At 44.5% G+C, this 26,144-nt stretch overlaps 1 protein-coding gene across 3 annotated transcripts in view; it reads left to right on the forward strand.

Moving 5' to 3' along the window:
• The first annotated feature begins 472 nt into the window (after window positions 1-472).
• The window catches only part of STRN (striatin), a 283,653-nt gene continuing 257,981 nt past the window's right edge, over window positions 473-26,144 (forward strand). For 2 of the 3 annotated variants that reach the window (XM_063917900.1, XM_063917902.1), the window contains exon 1: window positions 473-995. In XM_063917900.1, coding sequence (XP_063773970.1) covers window positions 744-995 — 252 coding nt within the window. In that variant the 5' untranslated portion in view covers window positions 473-743. The remainder of the gene's footprint in view (window positions 996-26,144) is intronic. The other variant, XM_063917901.1, reaches the window with a different exon arrangement.

Raw genomic sequence — 26,144 nt, forward strand, 5'->3', positions numbered from 1 at the left:
CACCTTTAGTATTATGAATAATTTACATATGTGAAGGCAAATTGAGCAGCACATCTGACCCTATATTGCATCTAAAGGAATTCTCAGCAAATGAATAAATGCTACTAGTGTGGCAAAAGATTAACGTAGTGTAGTTCAAAAACAGCTGGAGGGCTGAAGGTTCCCCATCCCTGATCTAAAGTGTCAATAATTACAAACCTTCAATAATTACCCACACACTGCTCACCATCGCAATACATTGTCCAGATACACAGATCTCTGAATCAGAACTGCAGCTGGGAACAATAATAACACGGGTGACTATGTGATACTGGGCACAACGAAGTAGCTGCAGCTCACAGTGACAGCATAGAGCGGTCACGATTACACAAGATCACAACTCTAAACTGTATTTTAGGTGTTCATGTCGAGTGTAGCTGTTGTTAATAAAGATTCGTGATAGTAAAAAAAAAAAAAAGTATCCCGGAAGCCTGGCGGTAAGGGCGGCTCCGTGCCGTACGTGACGTCACCGCGCCGCTGTCAGAGAGGCAGAGACCCGCCCAGGCAGCCGCCTCTCTTCCTTCGAGTGTGGGCGGCAGTGGCGGAGCCCGGGCTGCGGGCACAGTGGGAAGGTGTGCGGGGCACCTATGTGACGCAACGCGGCGATCCCGGAGTCACACCGTTGCCACCTGTGTCTGAAGCGTTCTCTCCTCCCGGGCCAGGGAGCATCGCTGGTAACCGCGGCCCCTGCTGCGAGGGCAGCCATGGACGAGCAGGCGGGGCCCGGCGTCTTCTTCAACAACAATAACAATTCGTTACTGTCTGCCGCCGCTGGTGGGGCCGGAGGGACCGGAGCTGGCGATGCGGCCTCGGCGGCAGCGGGCTCCGGTGGAGGCACCGGGACGGCCGGAAGGGCCCAGTACAGCATCCCAGGGATCCTGCACTTCCTGCAGCACGAGTGGGCGCGCTTCGAGGTGGAGAGAGCGCAATGGGAGGTGGAGCGGGCCGAGCTGCAGGTAATAGCGGGGATCTGTCAGTGCTGGGGTCCGGGTGCCAGGGGGTGTATGATGCAGCGCTGTTTACACCTCCCATCACTGCCTGATGCTGCCTGACTTGTGTGTACTCTGCTACAGGTGCAGCACCGTGCAATGTGCATCTACTGATGTGTGCATATACACCTTTTCTTTTTGCGCCATATTGCTGGTGACTTTATGGTGTGACTTGGATGTGCTCCCTTGGGTAGCCTTTTATTTACATTGTAGCCGCGTACAGAGGGGGTAATTCAGACCTGATCGCTGCTGTGCGTTTTTGCACAGCGGGCGATCAGATCTGAACTGCGTATGCACTGCAATGCGCCGGCGCGTCATACAGCTGCACTGGGCATCGGTGCCCAGCCACAGGATGGTGCGAAAAAAGCAATCGCCAGGCCGATCACCAGGGGATTGACAGGAAGAGGCCGTTTGTGGGTGTCAACTGACCGTTTTACAAGAGTGTCCGGAAAAACGCAGACGGGACCTGGCGTTTTCAGGGAGGGTGTCTGATGTCGGCTTCGGCCCCGATCAGCAGTATCACATCGCAGCGGCTGAGTAAGTCCTGGGGTGAGCAAAGACAGCTCTGCTCATGACGTGAACGCACACTTGCACAGCATTTTCCCCTCCCCTTGATCGCAGGGCAGCAAAAAACGCAGCCCAGCGATAGGGTCTGAATTACCCCCAGAGTTGCTCACGCAGGAATTGGTACGAAGCCGCAGATTAAGCACAAGGATTCCAGGCACGACTCGCTTGTATCAGTCATCTTTTGCCTTTTTATCCAAGTTAACGTCTGAGTCGCACACAGCTGTATGCAATGGTGAAAGTTAGTGGTGAGACGCTTGGTGCGCCTTTGTCGCAAGGTCCTCGGTGCAACAGATGAGAATATTTTGTGTGATTCAGGGTATAGGTGTTTATGGACACATCTGTATGTGTATCTACATTGCCGCTGCATTGCTACAGAGAATGTGTCCTATGTTGCTTAGTTGTCACGTAGGGTACATGGATATGTGTGTGTGCATTATTCATGTATGTGGTAATCTGCTCTGTTTCCTTCATATCCAGTTTAGAGAGATTCAGTTAAGGTACCCATCCTGTTGTTCAGCTGCTTTACTAATTATTAATGTAGACGATTGTGTTGTGGAATAAGTCAGAGTAAAGAAAGTGTCAGCTCTTGAACCCAATATAAATGAAAGCAGAACTGTGGCTAATGGTGGGTGTGAGATACAAATTGGAGAAATTTTTGACAGACTGGGTAGTTCTGTTTGCATAAACCCTTCCGCACTCACGCTTCATGGATGCCTACGTTTATCTTGTGACAAGATAAACAAAAGAAACATGCATAACTAGAGTTAAGTACATATACGTGAATATGTCACCCTTCAATACATGTACCCTTTATACACACTCACCCCCAGGGCGTACACATACCCACACAGTGCAATTCCAGCATACTGTAAATAGATGATATAGACTATTCATACTATATACTGTAACCCAAATAATTTGCTTTGTTTATGTAACATTCATAATAACCAAGTCTATCTGATGAGTGATTTTGTTAAAGCACACAAATGCAGAATGCTGTTAAATGGAATTTTCTATGGTGGGGTAAAGTCAAAATGCTTATTGAATATGTATAACGATAACAAATTGACCTACTGTATATAAATGTAATTCCCCCCCCCCCCCCCCCCAAATAAAGGAAGAATAGAAACATATGGGACTAGTACACTCAAAGGGGGAATTCAATTGAACACAAGTTTGTTAAGCTTCAGGGGTGAGTGCCTGCTGCTATTCAATTGCCTGCTATTAGTGGATTTCTCCTCACACCCTCTTGAGGTGTGAGCAGATCCAACTTGACAAGTACATTTCGGCTAGTTGCAGTGTTACCACATGTACTAACAGCATGTCCAGCATTAAGTTGGAAGGTCTGAGCCCCTGTCATTATTTGTGTGAAATGACATCTCCCAACTTAAGTGCCAGACATGATGCAGGTGAATGACTAGCTCCGGCCACTTATACCCAGATTTGAACAAACTCATGTTCAACTCGATTCCCCCAAATTCTGCTGCCTGTGAAAGTTTAGAAGGACTGGACTAATTTGCCTGTAAAAATATTGAGCAGCAAGAATTAAGCAGTCTGCATTGGCTTTTTTATAATGGGTACAGTGTGTGCTGTACACACGGGCCTCCTGGTCCAGGGTGACACCACTGCACCCATGTTTAATTACTTACCTCTGCGGAGTCCTGCATCGGCGCTGCAGCAGAGATCACCCGGAAAATGATGCGGCTCCCATTTTCTTGGTGATATGCGCAGTAGAGGATAGTCACTAGGAGCATAACGCTCGCCATGTTTCTGGAGACATACACAGTAGACCAGAGTCTACTGTGCTGCAGAGAGGAGAGGGCCTGCATGGAGTCTTAACACAGGCTCCCTCCTCTGTTAAACCGTCCCTGGCTGTATGGTGGTAGCATTGCTGCCTCTGAGCTCTGATGTCATGGGTTCCATTCTGAGCTAGTCCTTAGATGTGTGAATTTTGTATGTCATCCATGTGTTTGCGTGGATTTCCTCTGGGTGCTCCCATTTCCTCCCACACTCCAAAGACCTGATGAAATTAACCCTATTACTTGTGTAGTAGCAGTGAATATAGATGAGTTCCTCGAGGGCTGAGACTGATATGAATGATTAAAATATTCTCTATAAAGAATTTTGTGAAATCTAAGTTTTCTTCAAATACTGCTAATAAATGATAAAATATTAGATGTTTGTTCATTGGCCTGAGTCTGCTAGTATTGAGCTGATTACTGTGCATCAAGTTGTATATCAATTTCATTGTATGCAAGATGTAGGTCTGTAGATGTGGAGGGTGGTCTTCAGTATGCCGGCGGTCGGGCTCCCGGCGACCAGCATACCGGCGCCGGGAGCCCGACAGCCGGCATACCGACACTTATTCTCCCTCGTGGGGGTCCACGACCCCCCTGGAGGGAGAATAAAATAGTGTAGCGCGCCACCGTGCCCGTAGCGTGGCGAGCGCAGCGAGCCCGCAAGGGGCTCATTTGCGCCCGCCACACTGTCGGTAAGCCGGCGGTCGGGCTCCCGGCGCCGGTATGCTGGTCGCCGGGAGTCCGGCCGCCGGCATATCGTAGTGAACCCGATGTGGAGTGTTTAATGTATTTTTATGTACTGGTGTAGAGATGTCATAGATGTGCTGTCTATGGGCAAGATTGAAATCTCCCCCCTCCCGCCCTCTGTCGCACCCTCCGGCAACATTCTAATGTTGCTGCAGACTGGCGCAACAAATCCATTTCAGCTCACTACCCCTGGGGGGTAGTGTGCTGAAATGCGCGTCAAGAGACTCGTTTAGACGCCCAAACTGGTCTTTTCACGCTCGGCCCATTACTTTAGTTTGGTTTAGGTGCTTTGCGCGCCTAAACCCGAATGTAGTGGGTGCAATAAGTGGGGGCATTTTGAATATTGCCTCATGATCTCGCGTCACTTTAGATGGGAGATCGATAACATTTAAATTCCTCCCTATATATACAGTTGCAGAGTACTTTTATATGTTGTGTGGGGCAATTTGCAGGCATCCAGTTCTGGTGGGTCTGTCAAAGTTTTGAAAAGGCGATCGTTTAATAGATGAAAACAAACTGGTCTTGCCTTTAAATGATTGCTCCTTTAAAGCATTGTGCAGACTTACTGGGAACTCGCCAATGCCTGCAAGTTGCAGGCTCTTACATTTACAACATGTTGTGCCTAGTAGCTTCATATTCATATAGCATTCTACTTTCTGATGCCTAGATTAAGGCTTTGGGGGCCCCAGGGTGCTTCAGACAGGGGTGCCCCAAGGTGTAAAATTAAAATAATAATATATATGACGCTGAGGGGAAGATACAGGGAGGGTAAGGGTACTGAGGGTGAGGGCGGGGACGCTGAGAAGTATATACAGGGAGAGTATGGGTGCTGAGTGGGAGATACAGAGAGGGTGAGGGTAAGGGCACTAAGGGGGAGTTACAGGGAAGGTGAGGGTAGGGATGCTGAGGGGAAGATACAGGGAGGGTGAGGGTAAGGGCACCGAGGAGGAGTTACAGGAAGTGTGAGGGCAGGGACGCTGAGCGGGAGATACAGGGAGGGTGAGGGCAGGGATGCTGGGGTGGAGATATAGGGAGCCTGAGGCCAAGGACACTGAGGGGGAGATACAGGGAGGGTGAGGACAGGGACGCTGAGGGGCAGATACAGGGAGGATGAGGGCAGTGACGCTGAGGAGGAGTTACAGGGAGGGTGAAGGCAAGGATACTGGGGTGGAGTTACAGGGAGGGTGAGAAAAGGGATGCTGAGGGGGAGTTACAGGGAGGGTCAGGGCAGTGACGCTGGGGGTGGGGGTGGTTACAGGGAAGATGAGGGTAAGGACACTGAGGAGTAGTTACAGGAAGTCTTGAGGGCAGAGATGCTGAGTGGGAGATACAGGTAGGGTGTGGGCAGGGATGCTGAGGAGGCCTTATAGGGAGGGTAAGGGTGCTGAGGGGGAGATACAGGGACATAACATATGTATCAGGAAAGATAAAATGTTTAGAATTTATAAATATATAATATATGTTACATACATACTAGCCTCATTATCAAATATTCATCAACATAATAAAAATAATCAAGGTTTACCTAACAATTCCCCCCTCCCCTCCCCAGTAGCATCACATTTAGCAATTACCTGGCTGGTGTCCTAGGACTGGGTTGAGCGGGTAAAGGAGGTGAGAGCACATATGAGGAGAGACTGGAGAGCGGGTACAAGAGGAGAGACTAGAGAGTGCGCACAACATGACGTCTTCACGTCCCGTGTGGGCGGGTTACCTATTGGTTACTAGGTGTACATAGGGGTAGGCGGCACGCAGTTCCAGCGGCTTTATCGGCTATCAGTGGGGATCACAGTGCCATGCCACAGATCGGTAATAGAGATCTGATCTGTGGCAGGGGGCCCTCTCAGATAGGGGGCCCGGGTACTTACCCCCAGAGCAGATTTCCCCCTCCCCCCCTCCTTAATTTGGCTCTACCCAGACCACACCTTGCTGCCCGCAGCAAGTAACCCCGCCTGCACTCCCAGAGGACTGTGGGCTGGGCAGGTCCGGGAAGGAGACGGGGCACTTTTTAATTTTAAAATCTTCAACCCAGTCCTGGGTATCCCGGGAATCCTGGGATTGGTCATTTTTCAATCACGATACCCGGGATTGAAAAAAAAGGCCCTAAACAAGGGTCCTAGGAAACCATGTATAATTTGTTTCTGACCTTTCATTAATGTCGTTCTTTTACCAAAATGTACTAGTGTATGTAAAAGAAATACACAGGTGTTACGAGCATGTTAGTATTAGAAATTATCCTTTTTTCTTTTTTTCCCGTTAGCAGTCATGTGAAGTAGCTTTGTGCATAATGACAGCAAGTTTGTATGGTATGTAAGGTATGTAACGACAGCAAGTTTCACAAGTCTATGCCAGCAACCTGTCTTTTAAATGACACCTAAAAGGTTAAAACAGCTGCCTAGTATTGCAGTCTGTGTGCCCTTCTAACCTGCAAATTGCTTGGAAAGCAGTGTTATATGGCAGACTCAGAGGCACAAAGGAAAAAAGCACTACAATGTGTTTACTTGCATTGTAGGTTTGTATATTTAAGCAGATGGTTCACACACACTAGGATTGTAAATCACCTTTGCAGTATTATGCATTGTTAGCTGTTTCATGCTAGGGAGACAGCTCTACTTTATTTTTGTATTGGTTATTCTTCCTTGTTGGAGAGCATAATTTATTCATGAGGAGATGACAGCGGAGTATTGCCTGACAAGACTTATACCATATAAGAGAAACAAGCTTTTCTTTAAAAAGTAGCAGGTAATGCTTAGTATGGAAAAGGCTCTTCACAAATTCATTGGACTGATGTGTGTATGTATGTATGTATGTATGCATGTATGTATGTATGTATGTATGTATGTGTGTATGCATGTATGTATGTATGTGTGTGTGTATATATATATATATATATGTGTATGTATATATATATATATATGTGTGTGTGTGTGTGTGTGTGTATGTATATATATATATATATATGTGTGTGTGTATATATGTGTGTGTGTGTGTATGTATATATATATATATATATATATATATATATATATATATATATATATATATATATATATAAAATTATAGTACACAAATACTCAACGTGAGTGTGTTTAGTTTGCATTTCCCTCTATCGGATTGTAACACATGGTTGTGATGTACATGCCATGTATACATGTTTGAAGGGGCACAAGGGAGAACTTGCAATGTCTGCACTAATGTAAGTGCTGAATACTGTATGTGTACACCTGAGCATTGTAGCATTGCCTGGCAGAATATCCTGCACAATTGTATTCCCTTAGAATCTGTTTATTTCACCCTAATCTCAAAGTTCTAGAATTCTAAATGCCACTGACATACGGCTCCTCATATGTCATTGTGTGGAAGTCCGATTTAATGGTAACGAAGACCTGAATAGATATTTGTCATGTCAGTGTCTGATGTTAGTTGTGTAAACAGGTTTTAATAGTAGACAGAGAAGTACTACTGTTTTTGACTCTTGGGGAGCGCCACCAACGAAGCTATCACTTTGCAGCCTATTGAAAGTAATATTATTGTGATGTTTGTTTTACCTATTGTTAGTTATGATTGGATGTATGTAGAGATAATAAGCCAATGCGGGATCTTTGTCAGTTTCCAAGTTTTAATAGTATCAAAAAATTATAGCCAATCATGTTTTTTGAATCTTCCTGCGTGATTGATGTAGGACCAGTTTACATTAATTTACCAGTACTTGAGAAGAGGTAAGTGTGGTCCTCCCCACTTCCAGATTGGTTGATGAGTACACTGTTCACAGAGGTCATAGGCTCGGCCTATCACACCACAATGGGTTAGTTCAGAGGTTCCCAAACTGTGTGCCGTGGCTCCCAGGGGTGCCCCGGGACACTTGCAGGGGTGCCCTGGGTTGGTGGTCCAGGATTAATTCAAATTATTCACGGTCAATATAATAGGCAAAACCAGTGCTGGTGGATGCCAGTCATAATATATGTGGCCAAACAGAAGCAAATCTTGTCCCTCACCACACAACTGACCCTAAGGATGACATATAAACGCAATCTACTTAATGTAATATTTCTTTTTACATTTCTCAATAAGAATGTTTTGGCCTAGGGGTGCCGTGAAAAAAATTCTGATATTCTACTGTGCCGTGATTAAAAAAAGTATGGAAACCACTGGGTTAGTTCCAATCCAGCTGGAAGTTTGTGGTTATTAGATTGCGCTGTGTATAAATGATGCACCCACAATAGGAACTCAGTCGTGCTCAATAACCATTTATTCAGCCTTTGAACTAGATTGGTGACTTTTATGGTTGAAAATTGCCAAACTGCCTGATTTTTACCAGTATTTCATGGCACTTCTAGTGAAGAATTTAATCTTCCAAATTGAAATGTACGTACATTGTTTGATTTTAACTACTGTACATTAGTAATAAAGTGTCCAGGACCCAATAAACACCTCATGTGCATAGTGATTACACCAAAGATTATACTGGTCTGGTTGGTTCCAACTTCAGCCGCAATGGAGGCTTAGATCAGCCTTCTTGTTTGAAGTGAAATCTTATGTACAGTATCTATCCTGTCATGTTATTGAAGTCTGACTGGTATTTGGATATATTATAAACTGCGTCTAAGCTCTCGTTTGGATGGCCAAAGTGAGGGACTTTGCACACATTTTTTGTTTCTCTCACCTCAGGAGGCTGCAAAAAAAAAAAAAAAAAGTGTCCTCCGCAGCTGCTGGGCGCCCAAACAGCAGAACAGTTGAATTGCAGCCGTCCAGCACAAAAAAAGTAGAATCTGCTCCCATATGTAGGAATAGTCATCGACTGTTAACCATCAATATTTTGCCACCGATGGCAGAGATCTATTGAATAAAACCTTTTATGGAGCTTTGCTAAAGAAAATTTGGTTTATATGAGTATTCTATACTAGTGGCTGTGATGTGATGCTGCTCAGTTTTCCTGACTTTTTGAACAATAAGCGTTCTATGGCTGAGCGATGCGATACCATTTGGTGGTACGCTTTCATAGATCAACTAAAATGATTTTTTTGTCTGTGTTTTAAACTTCATATCTGAAACCTTGCTATCTTAAAAATAATGATTTAATTGTTTCATGTGAGAATGTTGTGTAATAGTGGATCAAGTGATGTGCCTTACCTTGACGATTGCTGCGCGGTAGTCCTCATGTTGCGTTCCATTAGCAGGATGTGCAGCGCTCCTCCTTTGTCAACTACAAATTGTTGTTTTTGTATTTATTTTGTTATGCAATACTGTGATTTTAACATGTGGTAACTAATGTATTATGCAAAATGTGTTATATGGGGATATTACTCTTGACGGATGGGGAGTTGTGGCTGTGGTGGAGCGCATTTGCATTCCGTGTCTCGCGTAACTCCTCATTAATAGGGATGCACCTCAAGGTGGAACACATGTTGCATTCACACGAAAGCACCTATGGAATTACGTCGCAGATGTTTGGGCTTCTGGTGGCTTTCATAGTAACTAGATTAGAAGATGTGATTTCCAGGGCGGTAATTACTATATACACCTGTGTAGTCACATGGTATGCTAAGTTTTATTGAACATTGTTGGATGTCCTTTTATTCACGTGTCATCTCTGTTCCAACACGTTAGCAGGAATAGGGGAGTGCCATTATACTCGCTGCAAGACCGATTCCAACTGGTCACATCTTCACTTTATGTCCGGATCTTGGGAATCCTGTGATTTATTGTGATGTACCTGAACTTAGTGCAATGTAGTTGGGACAGGTCCTAGTGGCTGCATCCATGTTTTGTGATATATTTGAAACCATTTATTCACTAAATCATATTTAGAATTACCATACAATAGGCGGTGTTCAGTTGTTTTATCGCCGGCAGCTAGTAGATGGTGCCCAATGGAGCTATTCAATTGTTGCTTCTTTCCGGTGCAATTTGCTGCTGGCGCTGGTTAATTGTTCATGCTCCAGAGAAAGTGGGCATGGCCTCATAGGAATTGCCGTATCCATATGACAGGTAAAGGGTGATGCCTTGGAGATGCAGAGGGTGACGGGAGAGATTGTAATGGGGACATAGTGATATATTAAATAAATAACCCTTATTGTCAGTTTAATTTTAGAGTATTTTGTGGACTCCTTCATAATGTATACTACAGCAATGATACCTGACTCACATATTCTACAAAACAATACACAAGTACATTTTGCACACAACACACTTAATCTCCACCCATTCCATTACCATGATATATAGATACTAATAAACAGCGCTGGTTAACATCCTCATTTTTTTTTTTATTTGGGGTTCACGCTCAGCAGCTTCTGCACACAGCTGGACCAGCGCACTGACTTTCCACTTTTTGCATATATTTATTGCAGTTCAATTATCTACTTGAGCTCTATTAACGTAAAGACTCATAACTACATTTTTTTTAATATAAGCACGTAAGTATTTGGTCACACCTGTTAATCATTGCAATCAGGTGTTTCAATCAGACCCGTTGCCACAGGTGTAGAAAATACAAGCACCTAGCCATGCAGTCTTCATTTGGAAACCTTTATGAAGCAAAATGGGTCATTTTGAAGAGTTTAGTAACTTCAAGCGTGGCACTGTGATAGGATGTCTCCTTTGCAATAAAACGGTTTGTGAAATTTCATCCCTGACTGATATTCAACGGTCAACTGTAAGCGATATTATTAGAAAGTGGAAGCATTTAGGAACAACAACAACTCAGCCACTTAGCGCAAGACGATGTAGAATCACAGAGCAGGGTGAACGACTGCTAAGGTGCATGATGCATAAAAGTTGCCAACGCTCTGCCAATTCCATAGCTGAAGAGTTCCAAGCTTCCACTGGCATTAAAACAAGAACAAAAACTGTGCGGCGGGAGCTTAATGGAAAGGGTTTCCATTGCCAAGCAGCTGCATGCAAGCCTCAAATCACCAAGTCCAATGCCAAGTGGTAGGATGGAGTGGTCTAAAGCACACTGACACTGGACTGTGGAGCAGTGGAGACGGGTTTGGCAGATGCCTGGAGAACGTTACCTGCCGGACTGCATTATACCAACTGTGAAGTTTGGTGAATGAGGGATAATGGTATAGGGCTGTTTTTCAGGGTTTGGGTAGTCCCCTTTTCCAGTGAAGGGCAATCTTAGTGCTTCAGCATACCAAGACATTTTGGACAATGCTATTCTTCTAACTCTGTTGCAACAGTTTTGATGATTTCAGTCTGGAAGAACTTGACTGGTCTGCACAGAACCCTGACCTCAACCCTACCAAGCACCTTTGGAATAAACTGGAATGGAGATTGCAAGCCATGCCTACTCGTCCAACATCAGTGCTTGACCTCATAAATGTTCTACAGAATGAATGGGCACAAATTCCCACAAACACTCCAAAATCTTTTGGAAAGCCTTCCAAGAAGAGAGTAAGCTGTTATAGATGCAAATAGGGGACCAACTTAATATTAAGGTATATATGTTTGAATACAATGTCATTACAGTGACTGTTGGTGTAATGGTCAGGCGTCCGAATACTTTTGGCCATATAGTGTGTGTATACACATCGGTGGTGAAGCGTTACCCACAAGGGGGTCGATTCTATTCGGCAACTAATGAATAGCGCCGGGACTTAGCTCCCGACGCTATTCAATTCAGCAACTAGTTACGTCGGCGATGGCCCGTTCTCGCCGACAAAACAGGTTGAATTGTCGGGAGAACGGGCATTCTCCGACTTAACTCCCCGGCGCGAGGCTGATTCCCGACAGAATCAGCCTCGCGCCGGCCGCGAGGCAGCACTTTTGTCGGGTTTCTCTTCTCATCCCCCGGGGATGAGAGAAGAATTCCCGACAATTGCAGGTAATTAGTTGCTGAATTGAATAGCGTCGGGAGCTAATTCCCGGCGCTATTCATTAGTTGCCGAATAGAATCGACCCCAAGAATTGTTATGTATAAGTAAATGGACTCGTCAGTCAGATGCTAGATCAGTTTTCAGTTTTAACAACCTTTTTCAGTATGTTGAAAAAAAGTTGTTAAAACTGAAATGTTGATCTAGCATCTGACTGCCCAGTCAGTTTATTTGTTCATAACAAGTCTTGTGAGTGCCGCCTCGCCACGATATTACTGGGTATGGATGTTTGCTCATCTAGGGAGCAACCTGGGCACTACTATCATCATTAGCAGAGTGCTGGTTTTCTCTGCTTGTATATATCCATCAATCTTATGGATGCTCCAGACAGGCCATCACTTGGGTCCTCAGGATACTTGATAAATAGGCCCCTTTGTCTTTCAAGGTCAATAAAATGTACACCCCCATCTCCACACTCACACTTTAATTGAAATAAAATAAAATAAATTATTCAAAACATGCAGAAGTAGGTAGTGTACACCTACTTCTATGACATCACAAGTTGGAGAGAAGTTGGCTGGTCTGAGGATAAAGTTGGTTAGGTGTGTGGAGTTTTAGTGGGACAAACAAGTTGATCAGTTGGATGGTTGGAATAAAGTTTGTCTGCTGTATGGCCCACATTACTCGTTACAGTAGCTCATAATTCACACAAACCACTAACCTATCCTCCAGAATAAGTAGTTAATCCTATATAAAGGGGCAGTTCTATAGGAATTGTTAAGGATTTAACTTAAAAATTAGCTCTAATACCCAAAAATCTTAAATGTCATCTTGAGTAAATTGCTGACCATCTAGAGCAAGCATGGACAACATCTCCAGGTGTTAAAGGCCAGATCTAGAGTTCTAACCACCTGATTATAAACCTTGTATCTTAATCTGGTTTAGGTTCCAAAAAGCGTTGTCTAACTTTTAGTTTATTCACAAGGGCGATTCTCCGTGATGCTCGGGACAACTACACAAATTCAAACGATATACTTCTCCAAAATACCAAGATGTTAGTGGGTCTTAAATCATAGATTAAGGTATTGCTACTAAGCAATTACATTTTTATATAAGAACATTTCTTAACAGACCAGTTTAAAAGGAAATTTTTTTTTAAAGCGTGTGATGTACAGGACTTTGTTCCCTTTTTGGATAATCACCCAAGACCATTTTACAAGAAGACAGAGATGACTGGAAGTTTAAACAGTTATGCTTGTAAGAAATCGTCTACATTTTCCAATTGACACACCTTGCGTCTCTGAAAAGAATTAGAAAAGCTTTATTAATAACTTGCTCACCACAAACTAGGGAAAACTAATGATTCTAAAATGGATATAGGTCACCACACACTACCTATACAGGTTAAAAAGATTTGGTGATGAAATGCCAGCGTCAGAAAACCGACCACGGCATCTCGCTGTTCAGAATCATCACAGGGGTCGGTTATGCATGCTATCCCTCACTCCTAACCCTCCCCGGTGGTGCCTAAACCTATCCCCCCCCCCCCTCTCAGCCTAACCCTAAATCTATCCCTAGGTGTGAACTGGTGATCCACTAAGCTGAATACAACAAAATTACCTCCAGTTAAACATCCTATAGCTGTGCTGGTCAGTAACGTGCTTCTCATTTCAGTTAAGGTAGTCCCAGAATGTTTTCCTTTTTGTAAACCGTGTTTAGCCTGGGCAGACAAACTTGAAATTGGTCTTTGACTACCAAAGTACTAAAGGGAGCTGACCTAAAAATGGGTTGTTGACAAAGAATATTTCCTAATGCTTGGTTAAAACTAAATGTATAATCTATCAAAATAATGCATCTTTTGACTGTAAACAAGGGCAAAAATCCATTGAGCGTTATTTATTTTTTTCTCCTTTAACTTGTATACTTTGCATCAACCGATTTTGGGATAGTAGACCTTAAATAAGACTGGTAGTTGGGACAAAATGTGGAATTTGAGTAGTCAAGGAATCTATTGACATCAATACAAATTATCAGGGAAACACCGGATCTGTGGCTAATTTGAGTATTCATGAAAGTCAGACATTGGTTGTCTTCCTTCCTGTCTTGCTTGTTTTTTATGTATGCTTTATGGGGTGATCACACACACTGGAGCTGATTCAACTGTTGGTCTCCCTGGCCCCCACTAGATAGCGAACAATTTAATTGTTGCACCATTCAGGCGTGCAAGTAGTATTGTAGACGCACTTGTGCGCAAAATCAGTGGGTTTTAAGCAACCTAACCTGTTCTTTAAACTGGTTTAGAAGTTTATTTTTCGGCTAAACCCAGTCCTAATGGGTGCGCATACGGGGGCATGCATGCTCAACAGGGCAACAATTGAATAGCCCTGCTGGGTGCCCATAAAACAATTGAATTTGCCCCAATGATTTTATTTATTTTTCAGTTTAGAGATTAGTTTTGATGTTGATGCTGCTGTTCAGAATAATTTTGATGACTACATTATTTGCAATTTCTGGTTTACAAGGCTATATTAACTAACAGAGCCAACCCTTTAATTATAATTACCTTTTACATAATAAAGTTCACTATGTGGTGAACCGGAAACAGATTGGTCAATTGAAAAGACTATAATTAAATATAATTTGCATTTCTAATTACGAGCTAAATGTTACACCCTAATAGTCAGCTAAGGCTTATGGTGCTTTGACAGATTTTTGTAAACAGCATAATGTTTGACTATTTAATGCAAGATACATGTTGACTGATCCTTGTATGTAACTACTGCATATCTAATGTGTATAACCTTCTCATTCATAATGAGTCTGGCTTTTTTTTTTATTGTATCATTTAGCTAACACAGAAATACAGTATATGTAAGAGGTATGGGAAAGGCAACACATATAGGCTACGTTGATTGTTTCACCAATATGAGCAGAGTCTGCTGAGATCCCATGTGGCCATTGACAAGATGTTAGTTTGGGCTCCCTCCTTTTGTTATCAAGAAACCCCACAAAAACATATTGCAGAAATACAAGCCACTCCTCAATACCTACAGCTCCCTAGGTGGCGGCAAAGTTTCATAATGATCTGGCTCTGATGGGAATGGCAAATGTAATAGGACATTGAGCACTTGCCTTTAAACCTGTAATACTGCCCATGTACAGTGTTTCACAGGACAAAGACTTCAGTTACGGTGCATTGAATACAACAGAAGCCTTTTCAGGATGCAAATATTCATTGTAGGGCTAACATTTAGAGCCTCAGATACTGGTTCATTAGTTTAAGCGGTATATGTTCAATATACTGGCTGTCTAGATCCCGGCAGTTGGAATCTCGACACCCGTCGGAACACCAGCGCCTGAATCCCGAACATGTCAACATCCCTACGCCCGAATCCCAATGGTAAATACAGCCGGGAGGAATAGGGTTGGACATTAACGGGTTAGGCGCTAAGGGGGAGTGGTTAGGGTTAGCCTGCTGTAAGGATGGTTTAGGTGGCGGGGGGGGTTAGAATACTTAACTCATCCCGTTCGCCAGGCATACCGATCCCATTTCTCTTACGTCCTAGAGGATGCTGGGGACTCCGTAAGGACCATGGGGTATAGACGGGCTCCGCAGGAGACATGGGCACCTATAAAGAACTTTTAGTATGGGTGTGCACTGGCTCCTCCCTCTATGCCCCTCCTCCAGACCTCAGTTAGATCCTGTGGAGAAGGGTGCACTGCAGAGAGCTCTCCTGAGTTTTCTGTGGAAAAAAGAATTTTGTTAGGTTTTTTATTTTCAGGGAGCACTGCTGGCAACAGGCTCCCTGCATCGTGGGACTGAGGGGAGAGGAGCAGACCTACTTAAATGATAGGCTCTGCTTCTTAGGCTACTGGACACCATTAGCTCCAGAGGGAGTCGGAACACAGGTCTCACCCTGGGGTTCGTCCCGGAGCCGCGCCGCCGTCCTCCTCACAGAGCCGGAAGATAGAAGCCGGGTGAGTATGAAAAGCAAGAAGACGTCAAAGGCGGCAGAATACTTCAGATCTTCATGAGGTAAATTGCTTCCACACACAGATACACAGAAAGCACTGATGGGTGCAGGGGGGGGGGGGGGGGCGGTTTGCGCGCGCGCCCTGGGCAGCAATAAACCTCGTTTTTGGGCAAAAAAGGTCACATTAGGCATTAAATGATCCCCCGCCATTTTCTTAAAATTGAAGAGTGACCAAAGCCCGCCGCTGGACGGGGCAGAGCTTGATCCCTCAGCACTAACCAGCGCCATTTTCTCAACAGAGGCTGCAGAGAACGCTGGCTCCCCGGACTCTCCCCTGCTGAACACTTCAGAGGGCTGAAAAAGAGGAGGGGGGCACATTGGAGCGCAGTGAGTGGGAAGATTGGCATTATATAATAATATAAAAGCGCTGTCTGGATTTTCCGGTGTCAGTTTGGCGCTGGGTGTGTGCTGGCATACTCTCTCTCTGTCTCTCCTAAGGGCCTGGTTGGGGATTTGTCCCCTTATAGGTATATCCCTGTGTGTGGGTGGTGTCTGTACGTGCGTGTCGGCATGTCTGAAGCGGAAGGCTTCTCCAAGGAGGAGGTAGAGCAGATGAGTGGTGTGTCCCCGTCGGTAGTGCAGACTCAGGAATGGATGGACATGTGGCATATGTTGAATGCAAGTGTGGCATCTTTACATAAGAGGCTAGATAAATCTGAATCCAGGGAGGCATCAGGGGGTCAATCCTCGGATTGGACCGACTCACAGGGCCCGTCGGGGTCTCAAAAGCGTCCCTTGTCACTAATTGTGGACACAGATACTGACACGGACTCTGATTCCAGTGTCGACTATGATGAAGCTAGATTGCACCCTAAGGTGACAGAGTATTCAGTGTATGATTATTGCAATAAGAGATGTGTTGCATATTGCTGATGAACCCTCTGTTCCAGACACAAGGTGACAATGCTAAATTCCTTTGTCGTATAAACAACCCTTTATGAAGCTAAGAACACTGTACGCTGTTTACTTAAGAAGTACCGTAATGGTACGCTAGTTGCGTAACGATCGCTCAGCCGTAGGCGAGACGCTCAAGCGTCACGTTCGCTCACGGCCCAGGGATCACAGGACACGTTATTGGTTATGTCTAGGGTAATGATTCGCTATGGCGTAGCTTACGCTCGAGACCACGAGGAGGTCACCAGCGATGCAGACGCTCACAACACTATACCTTTATGATAAAACCTTATACCAATGAAATACACTGAATACCTTAATGTGAGTACAGGGTGTAAGTGCAACCTTGTGTAACCTGACTAACTACAAAGCTGCTTGAGCGTCACCGACGCTCAAGTGAACACTTAACACTATAGGAAATACACAGATGCTGGTTTAGGTTCCAAAGCCTATTAACTGTATTATATCTATTATACTTGTAAAAAGGGGATAACAGTACAAATGATACACTACAATATAACAGAGACTTCCTAACCACAGAACTAAACAATAAATACAATAAGACAATACTACATTGACCTAAATGCAATACAATACAATACTATCTAATACAATACAATACTAGCCTAGTCTAGGGGAGATATGAGAGAACAGACCAGAGAGAGAGAGATGAGATGAGAGAAATTGGCTCACAGAAAGACAATGATAACGGAGAGAAACTTACGCACAAAGGGTATGATCGCCTGCGCCTCGATATCCAGCTCCCGGCTATCAGCAGATAACCGTTGATGAGGGAGTGAGAGCTGGATGTGGTCGGCCTGCCTATTTATGCCCTACACACAATGCAATCTCCTGGTCCTACAATCCCATTGTCCATTGGCCGAAGGAATTCGGCCCTGCATCATAACAAAAGGTCATAGGGTGATTCATACAGGTGGGCTGTGACGATTTCCAACAGCTCAGGTGGGTGGGAAACTGGGTTTCCTGCCGCATACCTGAGTATGTGTAAATAATAGAAATGGACATAAACTTCTTATGTCCATAACTATTCGCACGAGCGATTAATACGCTCCAAACCAACACCGGAATATTGCTAATTAAATACTCTTCCGATGGGTACCAAACACTGCTGTATGATTCCTGTTAGACCCTTTGTACGATATAAAGAGGGATTCCTCAGCTCTGGGACATTGTATTTTAACCAAACTTTCAGAATCTATCAAAGGGACCGTGATCTATAAACTACATTAATTGTGAACATTTGTAACGAATGAGTCGCACGCTACGACTACATAAACTCTACCGTAAATACGCATACCGCGCCTGCGAGTGCACGTTATTGCGGGTATGCGCATCCACGGGAGAGCGCACGCACGCGCAGCACGGACCAGTGTGCGGTGCAAATATGGCAACGTGCATTGAGACATTTTTCTGACTTTGACAGTCCACCCTTTGGCAGTCAATAATAACTGCCACAAAACATTTAAGGAGAAAAATGTAAGCCAGGGGTTAATTGATTTCCATGGTGGGGTAAGGAAGAAGAGAGGAGTAGGTGTGAAAAGGGTATGACCTAGTGAGAAAGTAGAAGCATGTGTGTATGAATCCATGTTTGGGGGGTCATGTATCATCGTGCTGTACGTGTGGTAAATCAAGCTTCGAGGTATTGCGAAGTATACATTTGAATTCCTTCTTATCCTGTGGTACAGGTCTGTGGATGGGCTGTCAAACTCTACCGAGCTCATTTCGGCTGTGGTTGTAACAAAATGGGGATGCACATTTTAGTTGATGATACATGAATGGGGGAGGTATGTGGTTGCTGATATCTGTGCCTGAATTCCCTATCGTCTATGTGTGTCGTTACCTGAGGGTTGTAGAGATGAAGATAAAGAACACTTACGAAAAATGCAATGATATTCTATGTCAGGGAAATGTACATCTGTCGTCGAAGTTGTGTTCGGTATCTGTTGAGAGTCGTCTTCTTTGCGCTGTTTTGCTCCTTAGGCATGAGCAACAAGCTTTGTCAGTGCCATCAGATTTACAAAAATGTTGGGCTAGCGTGAGTTTAAAAATACTAGGGAAACTGGGGATCCATGGCAAAGTTCATCAAGTGTCCATATTTAAAGTTGTCAAATCTTCTTCTTTGGTCAATCCGTTGTCTGTATACATCTCGTCTCGTCAGCTTCCTCGTCCAAGGGGGTCTTTGTATCTGGGAGAAAAGCAGAAAAACAGGTGAAAGAAACGGACCGCATAATCGCATTTTTCATCACATTCTGGTTTCTATCATTGGGTCATAAATCAAATCCAGGTTAATTACAGTTTCCTCACTCCTCAAGCTCATCACTTTTGTACTTTGTTTGCACCTCATTAAAGCCTGCCCGCATCTAAATATCAATCCAATCGATATAACGACACCCAAGATACATAGTAGAAACTTTCCAACATCCATTATGACTCCTTGAGCCCACTCTCCCAAACCGGAGAACCAATTTCGCGGGTTCAACCATGACACCCAACTAGTCAGCTCATTACCTACAGCAGCAAGGGTGAGATTGTGTTTTCGACGAAATTCCCACTTCAATTGGAGAATATCGTCCATCTTTTGGTCTATGACCTCTACCGGATCCTCGGTGCTATTTGTGATATACGTGCAACACTTTATGCCGTACTGTGTTGCCAATGTAACACAATATCCGCCTGTTACTGCTGTAAGATAATTAAGAACCATCCTATGCTGAACTAGTTCTGTTTTGTAAGCTTGAAGTTCTCTTCCAGTGTATCTAAACGTGTCATCATACATTTCAGTGATATTATCTAACAAATTGGCGAGTGCGGAAATGTATCTATAATTCATCACACCTCGAGCGGTACGAGTGAAATCTAACGCTACCAGAACCTGAATCCCGGTGGATTCATGGATAAGATCAGAGGCCGGATGCTCTAACCTTTCTGACAGTTGTCTTTTAACTCGGTGCTCGTAATGAGTGTGAGTATAAGGAGCTTGGGCACCACGGTGTATGTCCTTCATTTTGTCATGTGTAACAGTCATCACTTCAGGCAATACTTTTCCAATGTAACACAATCCTTCAGAGTTTGGGGCAAGCCACTTGTACGCCTTTCTCCCGCATATGAAATATGCATCATCGGGGAGAACATAAGGGACGGAGAAGGACATGACCATGTTACAAACCTTCCAGGTGAAATCTCCTGACCCTAATTCTTCCAACTGCTTAATGCACGTATCGGTTTGTACGATATGTGCACAGTATCCTGGTGATACCTCTCCAACTCTAGTAATCCTATTTCCTAAGGTATATCGATACCGGAAAGATTTTCCTCTACTGGCTATGTGGCGTACGAGCTCTGTATCTGTAGGCATTCTATCTGCTCTGTGTGAAAAGGTCATGGTAAGGTTGCTCCATGACACTTCCCAATTTCCCGGTTTTCTGGGATTGGAGATGTTAAAACATAAGAGGGACCTATCCACATGGTATTGGTGGAGCTTCAAACTAGGAGGGCTGGAGATATTAAACCTCCGGTCCACCGGTCTCCCACCACTTAGCTCAAGTACCTCCCCTAACGTTAAAGGAAATGGTACTAGCCCTGATTTGCTGTGACCCTGAGGTACTTGAGAGCATACCCAACAATCTGTTTGGTTTAACACGTTACCCACTAAGGAGTGATAGTCACTCAATGGATGCCGGTCTATATGGATATTAAAACTAGATTGGCATTTCTTTATGCATCCATCTTCAACCGGATTATCACAGAGCCTACAGATACAATTTTCTTCAGCTAACAATCCATCACAATTTCTTCTATCGGATCGTTTTCTGATACTCGCCTTTGCTTGTTGGTTTGGTTGATCTTGGAAAACTACGCCTCCATCATCATAATCGGAACCCATTCCAGAACCTCTTTCGACCTCTATGGTACTCTCGCCGGAACAGACTGCTCTGGTCAACATCATGGTTAACATCAAAATCCGGATCACAGTCTCTTGGGGCGAGTCCATCTTTGAGGAGGAAATAGAGAAGAATGAGAAGGGGGAAAAAGAAATTTTAAGGGAGAGGGGCTGGGAAGTGGAGAAAAACAATAAAAGGGAGAGGGGAGTCGACAGCTGCTTTCGATTTTCAAGGCTCAGGTGCCGCCTCAATCCTCCTGGAACAGACACTCCAGTGATACAACCTCTACCGTCTGTTCCTTATCGCGGGACTTCTCTGGATCAGCAACCTTTTTGCAGTGGGATGAATGGACCCAAGTCTCTCTCTCAGCAACCTTCAATGCTGTGGTGCTAGTCAATAAGACCTGGTATGGTCCTTCCCATCTATCAATAAGACAACCTGAGCGTAGAAAATTTCGTATCATTACATAATCCCCAGGTTCAATGTCATGACAATTACTATCTGGTAAATCAGGAATCACCAACTTCAGATTATCATTTTGATTCCTCAACTGTTTACTCATGTTAATCAAGTACTTTACAGTTACTTCATTGTTACATTTCAAATCATCCTGAGGGTTAATCATGACATGCGGTTGTCGACCAAACAAGATTTCAAAAGGAGACAGATTAAGAGGGGACCTGGGAGTGGTTCTGATGCTATACAAAACAATGGGTAAAGCTTCTGGCCACGTCAATCCTGTCTCTGCCATTACTTTACTCAATTTATTTTTAATAGTGCTGTTCACTCTTTCGACCTTCGCACTCGCCTGTGGACGGTACGGAGTGTGCAGCTTGCTATCAATACCCATCAATTTACACATTCCTTGAAAGACATCACCTGTAAAATGGGTACCCCTATCACTTTCAATGATTCTAGGGATACCATATCTACATACAAATTCCTGCACAATTTTCTTAGCTGTAAACATAGCGGTATTTGTAGCTGCTGGAAAAGCCTCGACCCAATTCGAGAAAACATCTATACAGACAAGTACATATTTCAAATTTCGACATGGGGGTAATTGAATGAAGTCAATTTGTATTACCTGGAAAGGGCCGCCGGCAGGTGGGATATGGGATGGTTCTGTAGGTATTGCTTTTCCAATATTCTTTCTCAGACAGGTAAGGCATGACATTGCTCTTTTACTCGCATGAGAGGAGAATCCTGGGGCGCACCAGTATGCTCTTACCAATTTGCACATCCCCTCCTTGCCTAGATGAGTCAGCCCGTGAGCTGCTTCAGCCAGACATGGAAGGTATGCCCTGGGGGCCACTGGTTTACCATGTCCATCCGTCCAGAGCCCTGAGGACTCCTGGCCATATCCCTTTGCCTTCCAGACTGCTCTTTCCTGTGTGGAACACAGATTCTGCATCTCACACAACTTCTGTGTGTTGATGGTATTAAATACCATCAACTGTGTGGTGTCTGTCCGTGTGGGGGTAGCAGCTGCAAGCTTTGCGGCTTCGTCTGCTCGGCTGTTACCAAGGGATACTGGGTCTTGGCTATATGTATGTGCTTTACATTTGATAACAGCCACTCTGTCGGGTTCCTGTATCGCTGTTAGAAGCCTTTTTATGTGAGCTGCATGCGCTATCGGTGTACCAGCTGCCGTCATGAAATTTCTGAGCCGCCATAGGGCTCCGAAATCATGGACTACCCCGAACGCGTATCTGGAATCGGTGTAGATATTGGCTGACTTACCCTTAGCCAATTCACATGCTCTGGTTAGGGCGACCAGTTCAGCAACCTGGGCTGAGTGAGGTGGGCCTAGCGGTTCCGCTTCTATGGTGTCTTGGTCATCTACGACTGCGTATCCAGTACACAAGTCTCCCGAGTCTGACTGTCTGTGACAACTACCATCCGTGTAGAACGTGAGTTCTGCATCTTCCAGTGGATTGTCACTGATGTCAGGCCTTGCGGTAAAATTTTGGGTCAAATATTCCATACAATCATGTGTATCTTCCTTTGCATTAAATCCTCCTTCCCCATCACTCTCACCTTCCACCCTTTGTGTCTGACCAGGCACACCTGGGAGAAATGTTGCAGGATTTAATGCGCTGCATCTCCTTATGGTGATGTTTACGGGGGCCATTAATGCCAATTCCCATCTTGTAAACCTTGCAGATGAGACGTGTCTGGTTTGGGCAGAATTCAATAAGGCAGATACCGCATGCGGTGTATGGATTGTGAGGTTGTGGCCTAGCACGACATCTTCGCTTTTTGTCACTAGCAATGCTATCGCCGCAACGCTACGCAAGCATGTGGGGAGGGATCGCGCTACCGTATCTAGTTGGGCGCTGTAGTATGCAATTGGCCTGCTGGCATCACCGTGTTTTTGTGTTAGTACACCTGCTGCGCACCCAGCACTTTCTGTTCCGTATAGTTCAAAGGGTTTCCCATAGTCTGGCATACCTAGTGCTGGTGCCTGCGTTAGGCACTGTTTGAGTCTCTCAAATGCTGTTTCAGATTCGTCTGTATGCGAAATCCGATCAGGTTTGTTTGAAGAGACCATTTCCTGCAAAGGTAGCGCCAATATGGAAAACCCTGGGATCCAATTACGGCAATACCCACACATTCCTAAAAACGTCCTGATCTGTTGCTGGGTTTGTGGCAGTGTCATGTCTCTAATGGCTTGGATTCTATCAGCGGTCAGGTGTCTCAGTCCTTGTGTTAGACAGTGTCCCAAATATTTTACCTTAGTTTGGCATAATTGTAACTTGTCTTTGGAAACCTTGTGACCTGTGTCTGAAAGATGAAACAGGAGCTGTTTCGTATCCTTCAGAGATGCTTCCAGTGAATCTGAACACAGTAATAAATCGTCCACATACTGTATCAATACTGATCCACTGTCTGGTTGGAAAGACTGTAAACAATCATGCAAAGCCTGAGAAAATATACTTGGACTATCTATGAAACCTTGGGGTAACCGAGTCCACGTGTATTGGACTCCTCTGTATGTGAATGCAAACAAATATTGGCTGTCAGGGTGCAGAGGTACCGAAAAGAAAGCGGAGCAGAGGTCAATAACAGTGAAAAATTTGGCAGTGGGAGGAATTTGCATTAGGATGACAGCTGGATTAGGCACTACGGGGAACTGACTCTCAACTATTTTGTTAATCCCCCTTAGATCCTGCACTAGCCTGTAACCCCTCCCCCCACTCTTTTTAACAGGGAAGATGGGACTATTTGCGGTGCTGGACGTTCTTACTAGAATGCCCTGTTGTAGCAAGCGCTCTATTACGGGAAAAACTCCTAGCTCCACCTCTGGCTTCAGAGGATACTGTGGGATTTTTGGAGCTATCCTACCATCTTTTACTTGCACAACTACTGGAGCTACGTTTGCCATTAATCCAGTGTCCTGTCCATCTTTTGTCCAAAGTGACTCTGGTATCTGAGATATCATCTCTTCTACTTGGGATGGATTCCTATTTGTCATAATGGAATGTGACATTAATTTTGATGGGGAGTCTAACATGTCTCGTACTTCCTGAGCGTGATTCTCAGGAATGTCCAAGAATACACCTTCAGGGGTACAATAAATGACGCAACCCATTTTACATAGTAAGTCTCTTCCCAGGAGATTAGTTGGTGCAGATGCAGCCAGCAAAAAGGAATGCTTGGTATGCAAAGGCCCTATTGTAATCTCGGCTGGTTTGCTAACAGGGTAGTGCTGGACTACTCCTGTTACTCCCATGGCTGGAATTGTCCTACCAGTGGTTCTCATGCCCACTGTCGAATTTATCACTGACTTGGCCGCCCCTGTGTCTACAAGAAAGTTTAAAGTTTTACCAGCTACATTGATTGCAATTTCTGGTTCGCTTCCAAGACTAGCAATCAACTTAACTGGCTGCAGATTACAGGTATGGCCACACCCCTATTGGGTATGCTGACCTCCCTGAATCCCGCTGGCAGCAACTACTTGTGAGGGAGTTAGCTGGGAACTACCAGAGGCATGCCAATCTCTGTTCGGGGGATATCTTTTTGTTTCCCCTGTATGTGGCTCAAAACTCCGCCTCTGTGGACCCTGCTCCCAATGTCGTGTGTTGTGTTGTTGTCTAGGGGGTTGAAAAGACCTTTGTACATTCTTTGTTCTACATTCTCGTGCAAAGTGTCCCGGTCTGTTACAAGAAAAACATGTTATTACACTTGCCTTACCCACAGGATTCGGTGGTACATATGCAGGCTGCCTTGTGGTCAGCGCCTGTATACTTACGGACATCAACTTATCACTTTGCGATTCCCTGTGCCTAGTGATGTTTCTGTCGTGATCAATAGCAGCCTCTCTCAAGCCGGACACTGACCGACCTCGCCAGCACGGTTGCGTGGTCTGAACCCTAGTCTTTAATGTTTCCTTTAAACCATCCATCAGTACAGATACTGCTACTTCCCGATGGTTTGGGTTGGTCTTAATGTCTTCTATACCAGTGTACTTTGCCATTTCTAATAGTGCCCGGTGAAAATATTCTGTTGCCGTTTCGGACTCCTTTTGCTTAATGGAAAATATTTTATTCCATTTAACAACGGCTGGGAAATACTCTTTTAGCTGTAAATTTATCCTCTTTACATTATCCTTGTTGTACACGTCTGTAAGCGGTACATCTTTATCCAATGCACAATCAGCTAAAAACTGAGTTGCATCAACATTGGAAGGTAAACAAGCTCTTAGCAGTATCTGCCAATCCTTGTTGTTGGGTTCTACGGTGTTACCTAGATCCCTGATGTATTTTTGGCTAGCAACTAAATCCTTCCTGGGGTCAGGAAATTCGGACACTATTGTTCTTAATTCCATTCTGGAAAATGGAGTGTACATGGCAATGTTCCTTATGGGAGTGGCTCCAGACACATCTGTTTTTCCATTGGGAACTGCTATTACCCTTACAGGAGCAATTCTAACAGCCTCTTCCTGTGTAGATTCTACAGCTTGTTGTGGTACAATTGTTTCAGTGTAGTGCATGGTGCCGTACTTACCCGTTGACACGACCTCACCTATCCCTCCGCTAGGGGCTTTCACTAATCTCGTGGGTGTCGCTGTGCCTACTGTGGTCTCTGCTATGGTGGCTGCAAGAGAGAGAGCTGAAATTGTTGCTGAATCGTCATCTTGATCACACTCCTGAGGAAGGTTCAAAACAGGGTACATCTTGCACGGGTTAATACTTGCATGAGTTATTTGGTTAACATCATTAACATTTACATGGTTACTAAGAGTTTGTGTTTTACAACCCAGTGCGTTTCTCTCCGCAATCAACTTCTCTCCTGCAATGTATGGTGGAGGAGGAGCTGTGGCAATAAACTTCCTGACTGCCCCAGATCCTGC

Source organism: Pseudophryne corroboree, chromosome 4, assembly GCF_028390025.1.
Source record: "Pseudophryne corroboree isolate aPseCor3 chromosome 4, aPseCor3.hap2, whole genome shotgun sequence".
NCBI lineage: Eukaryota > Metazoa > Chordata > Amphibia > Anura > Myobatrachidae > Pseudophryne > Pseudophryne corroboree.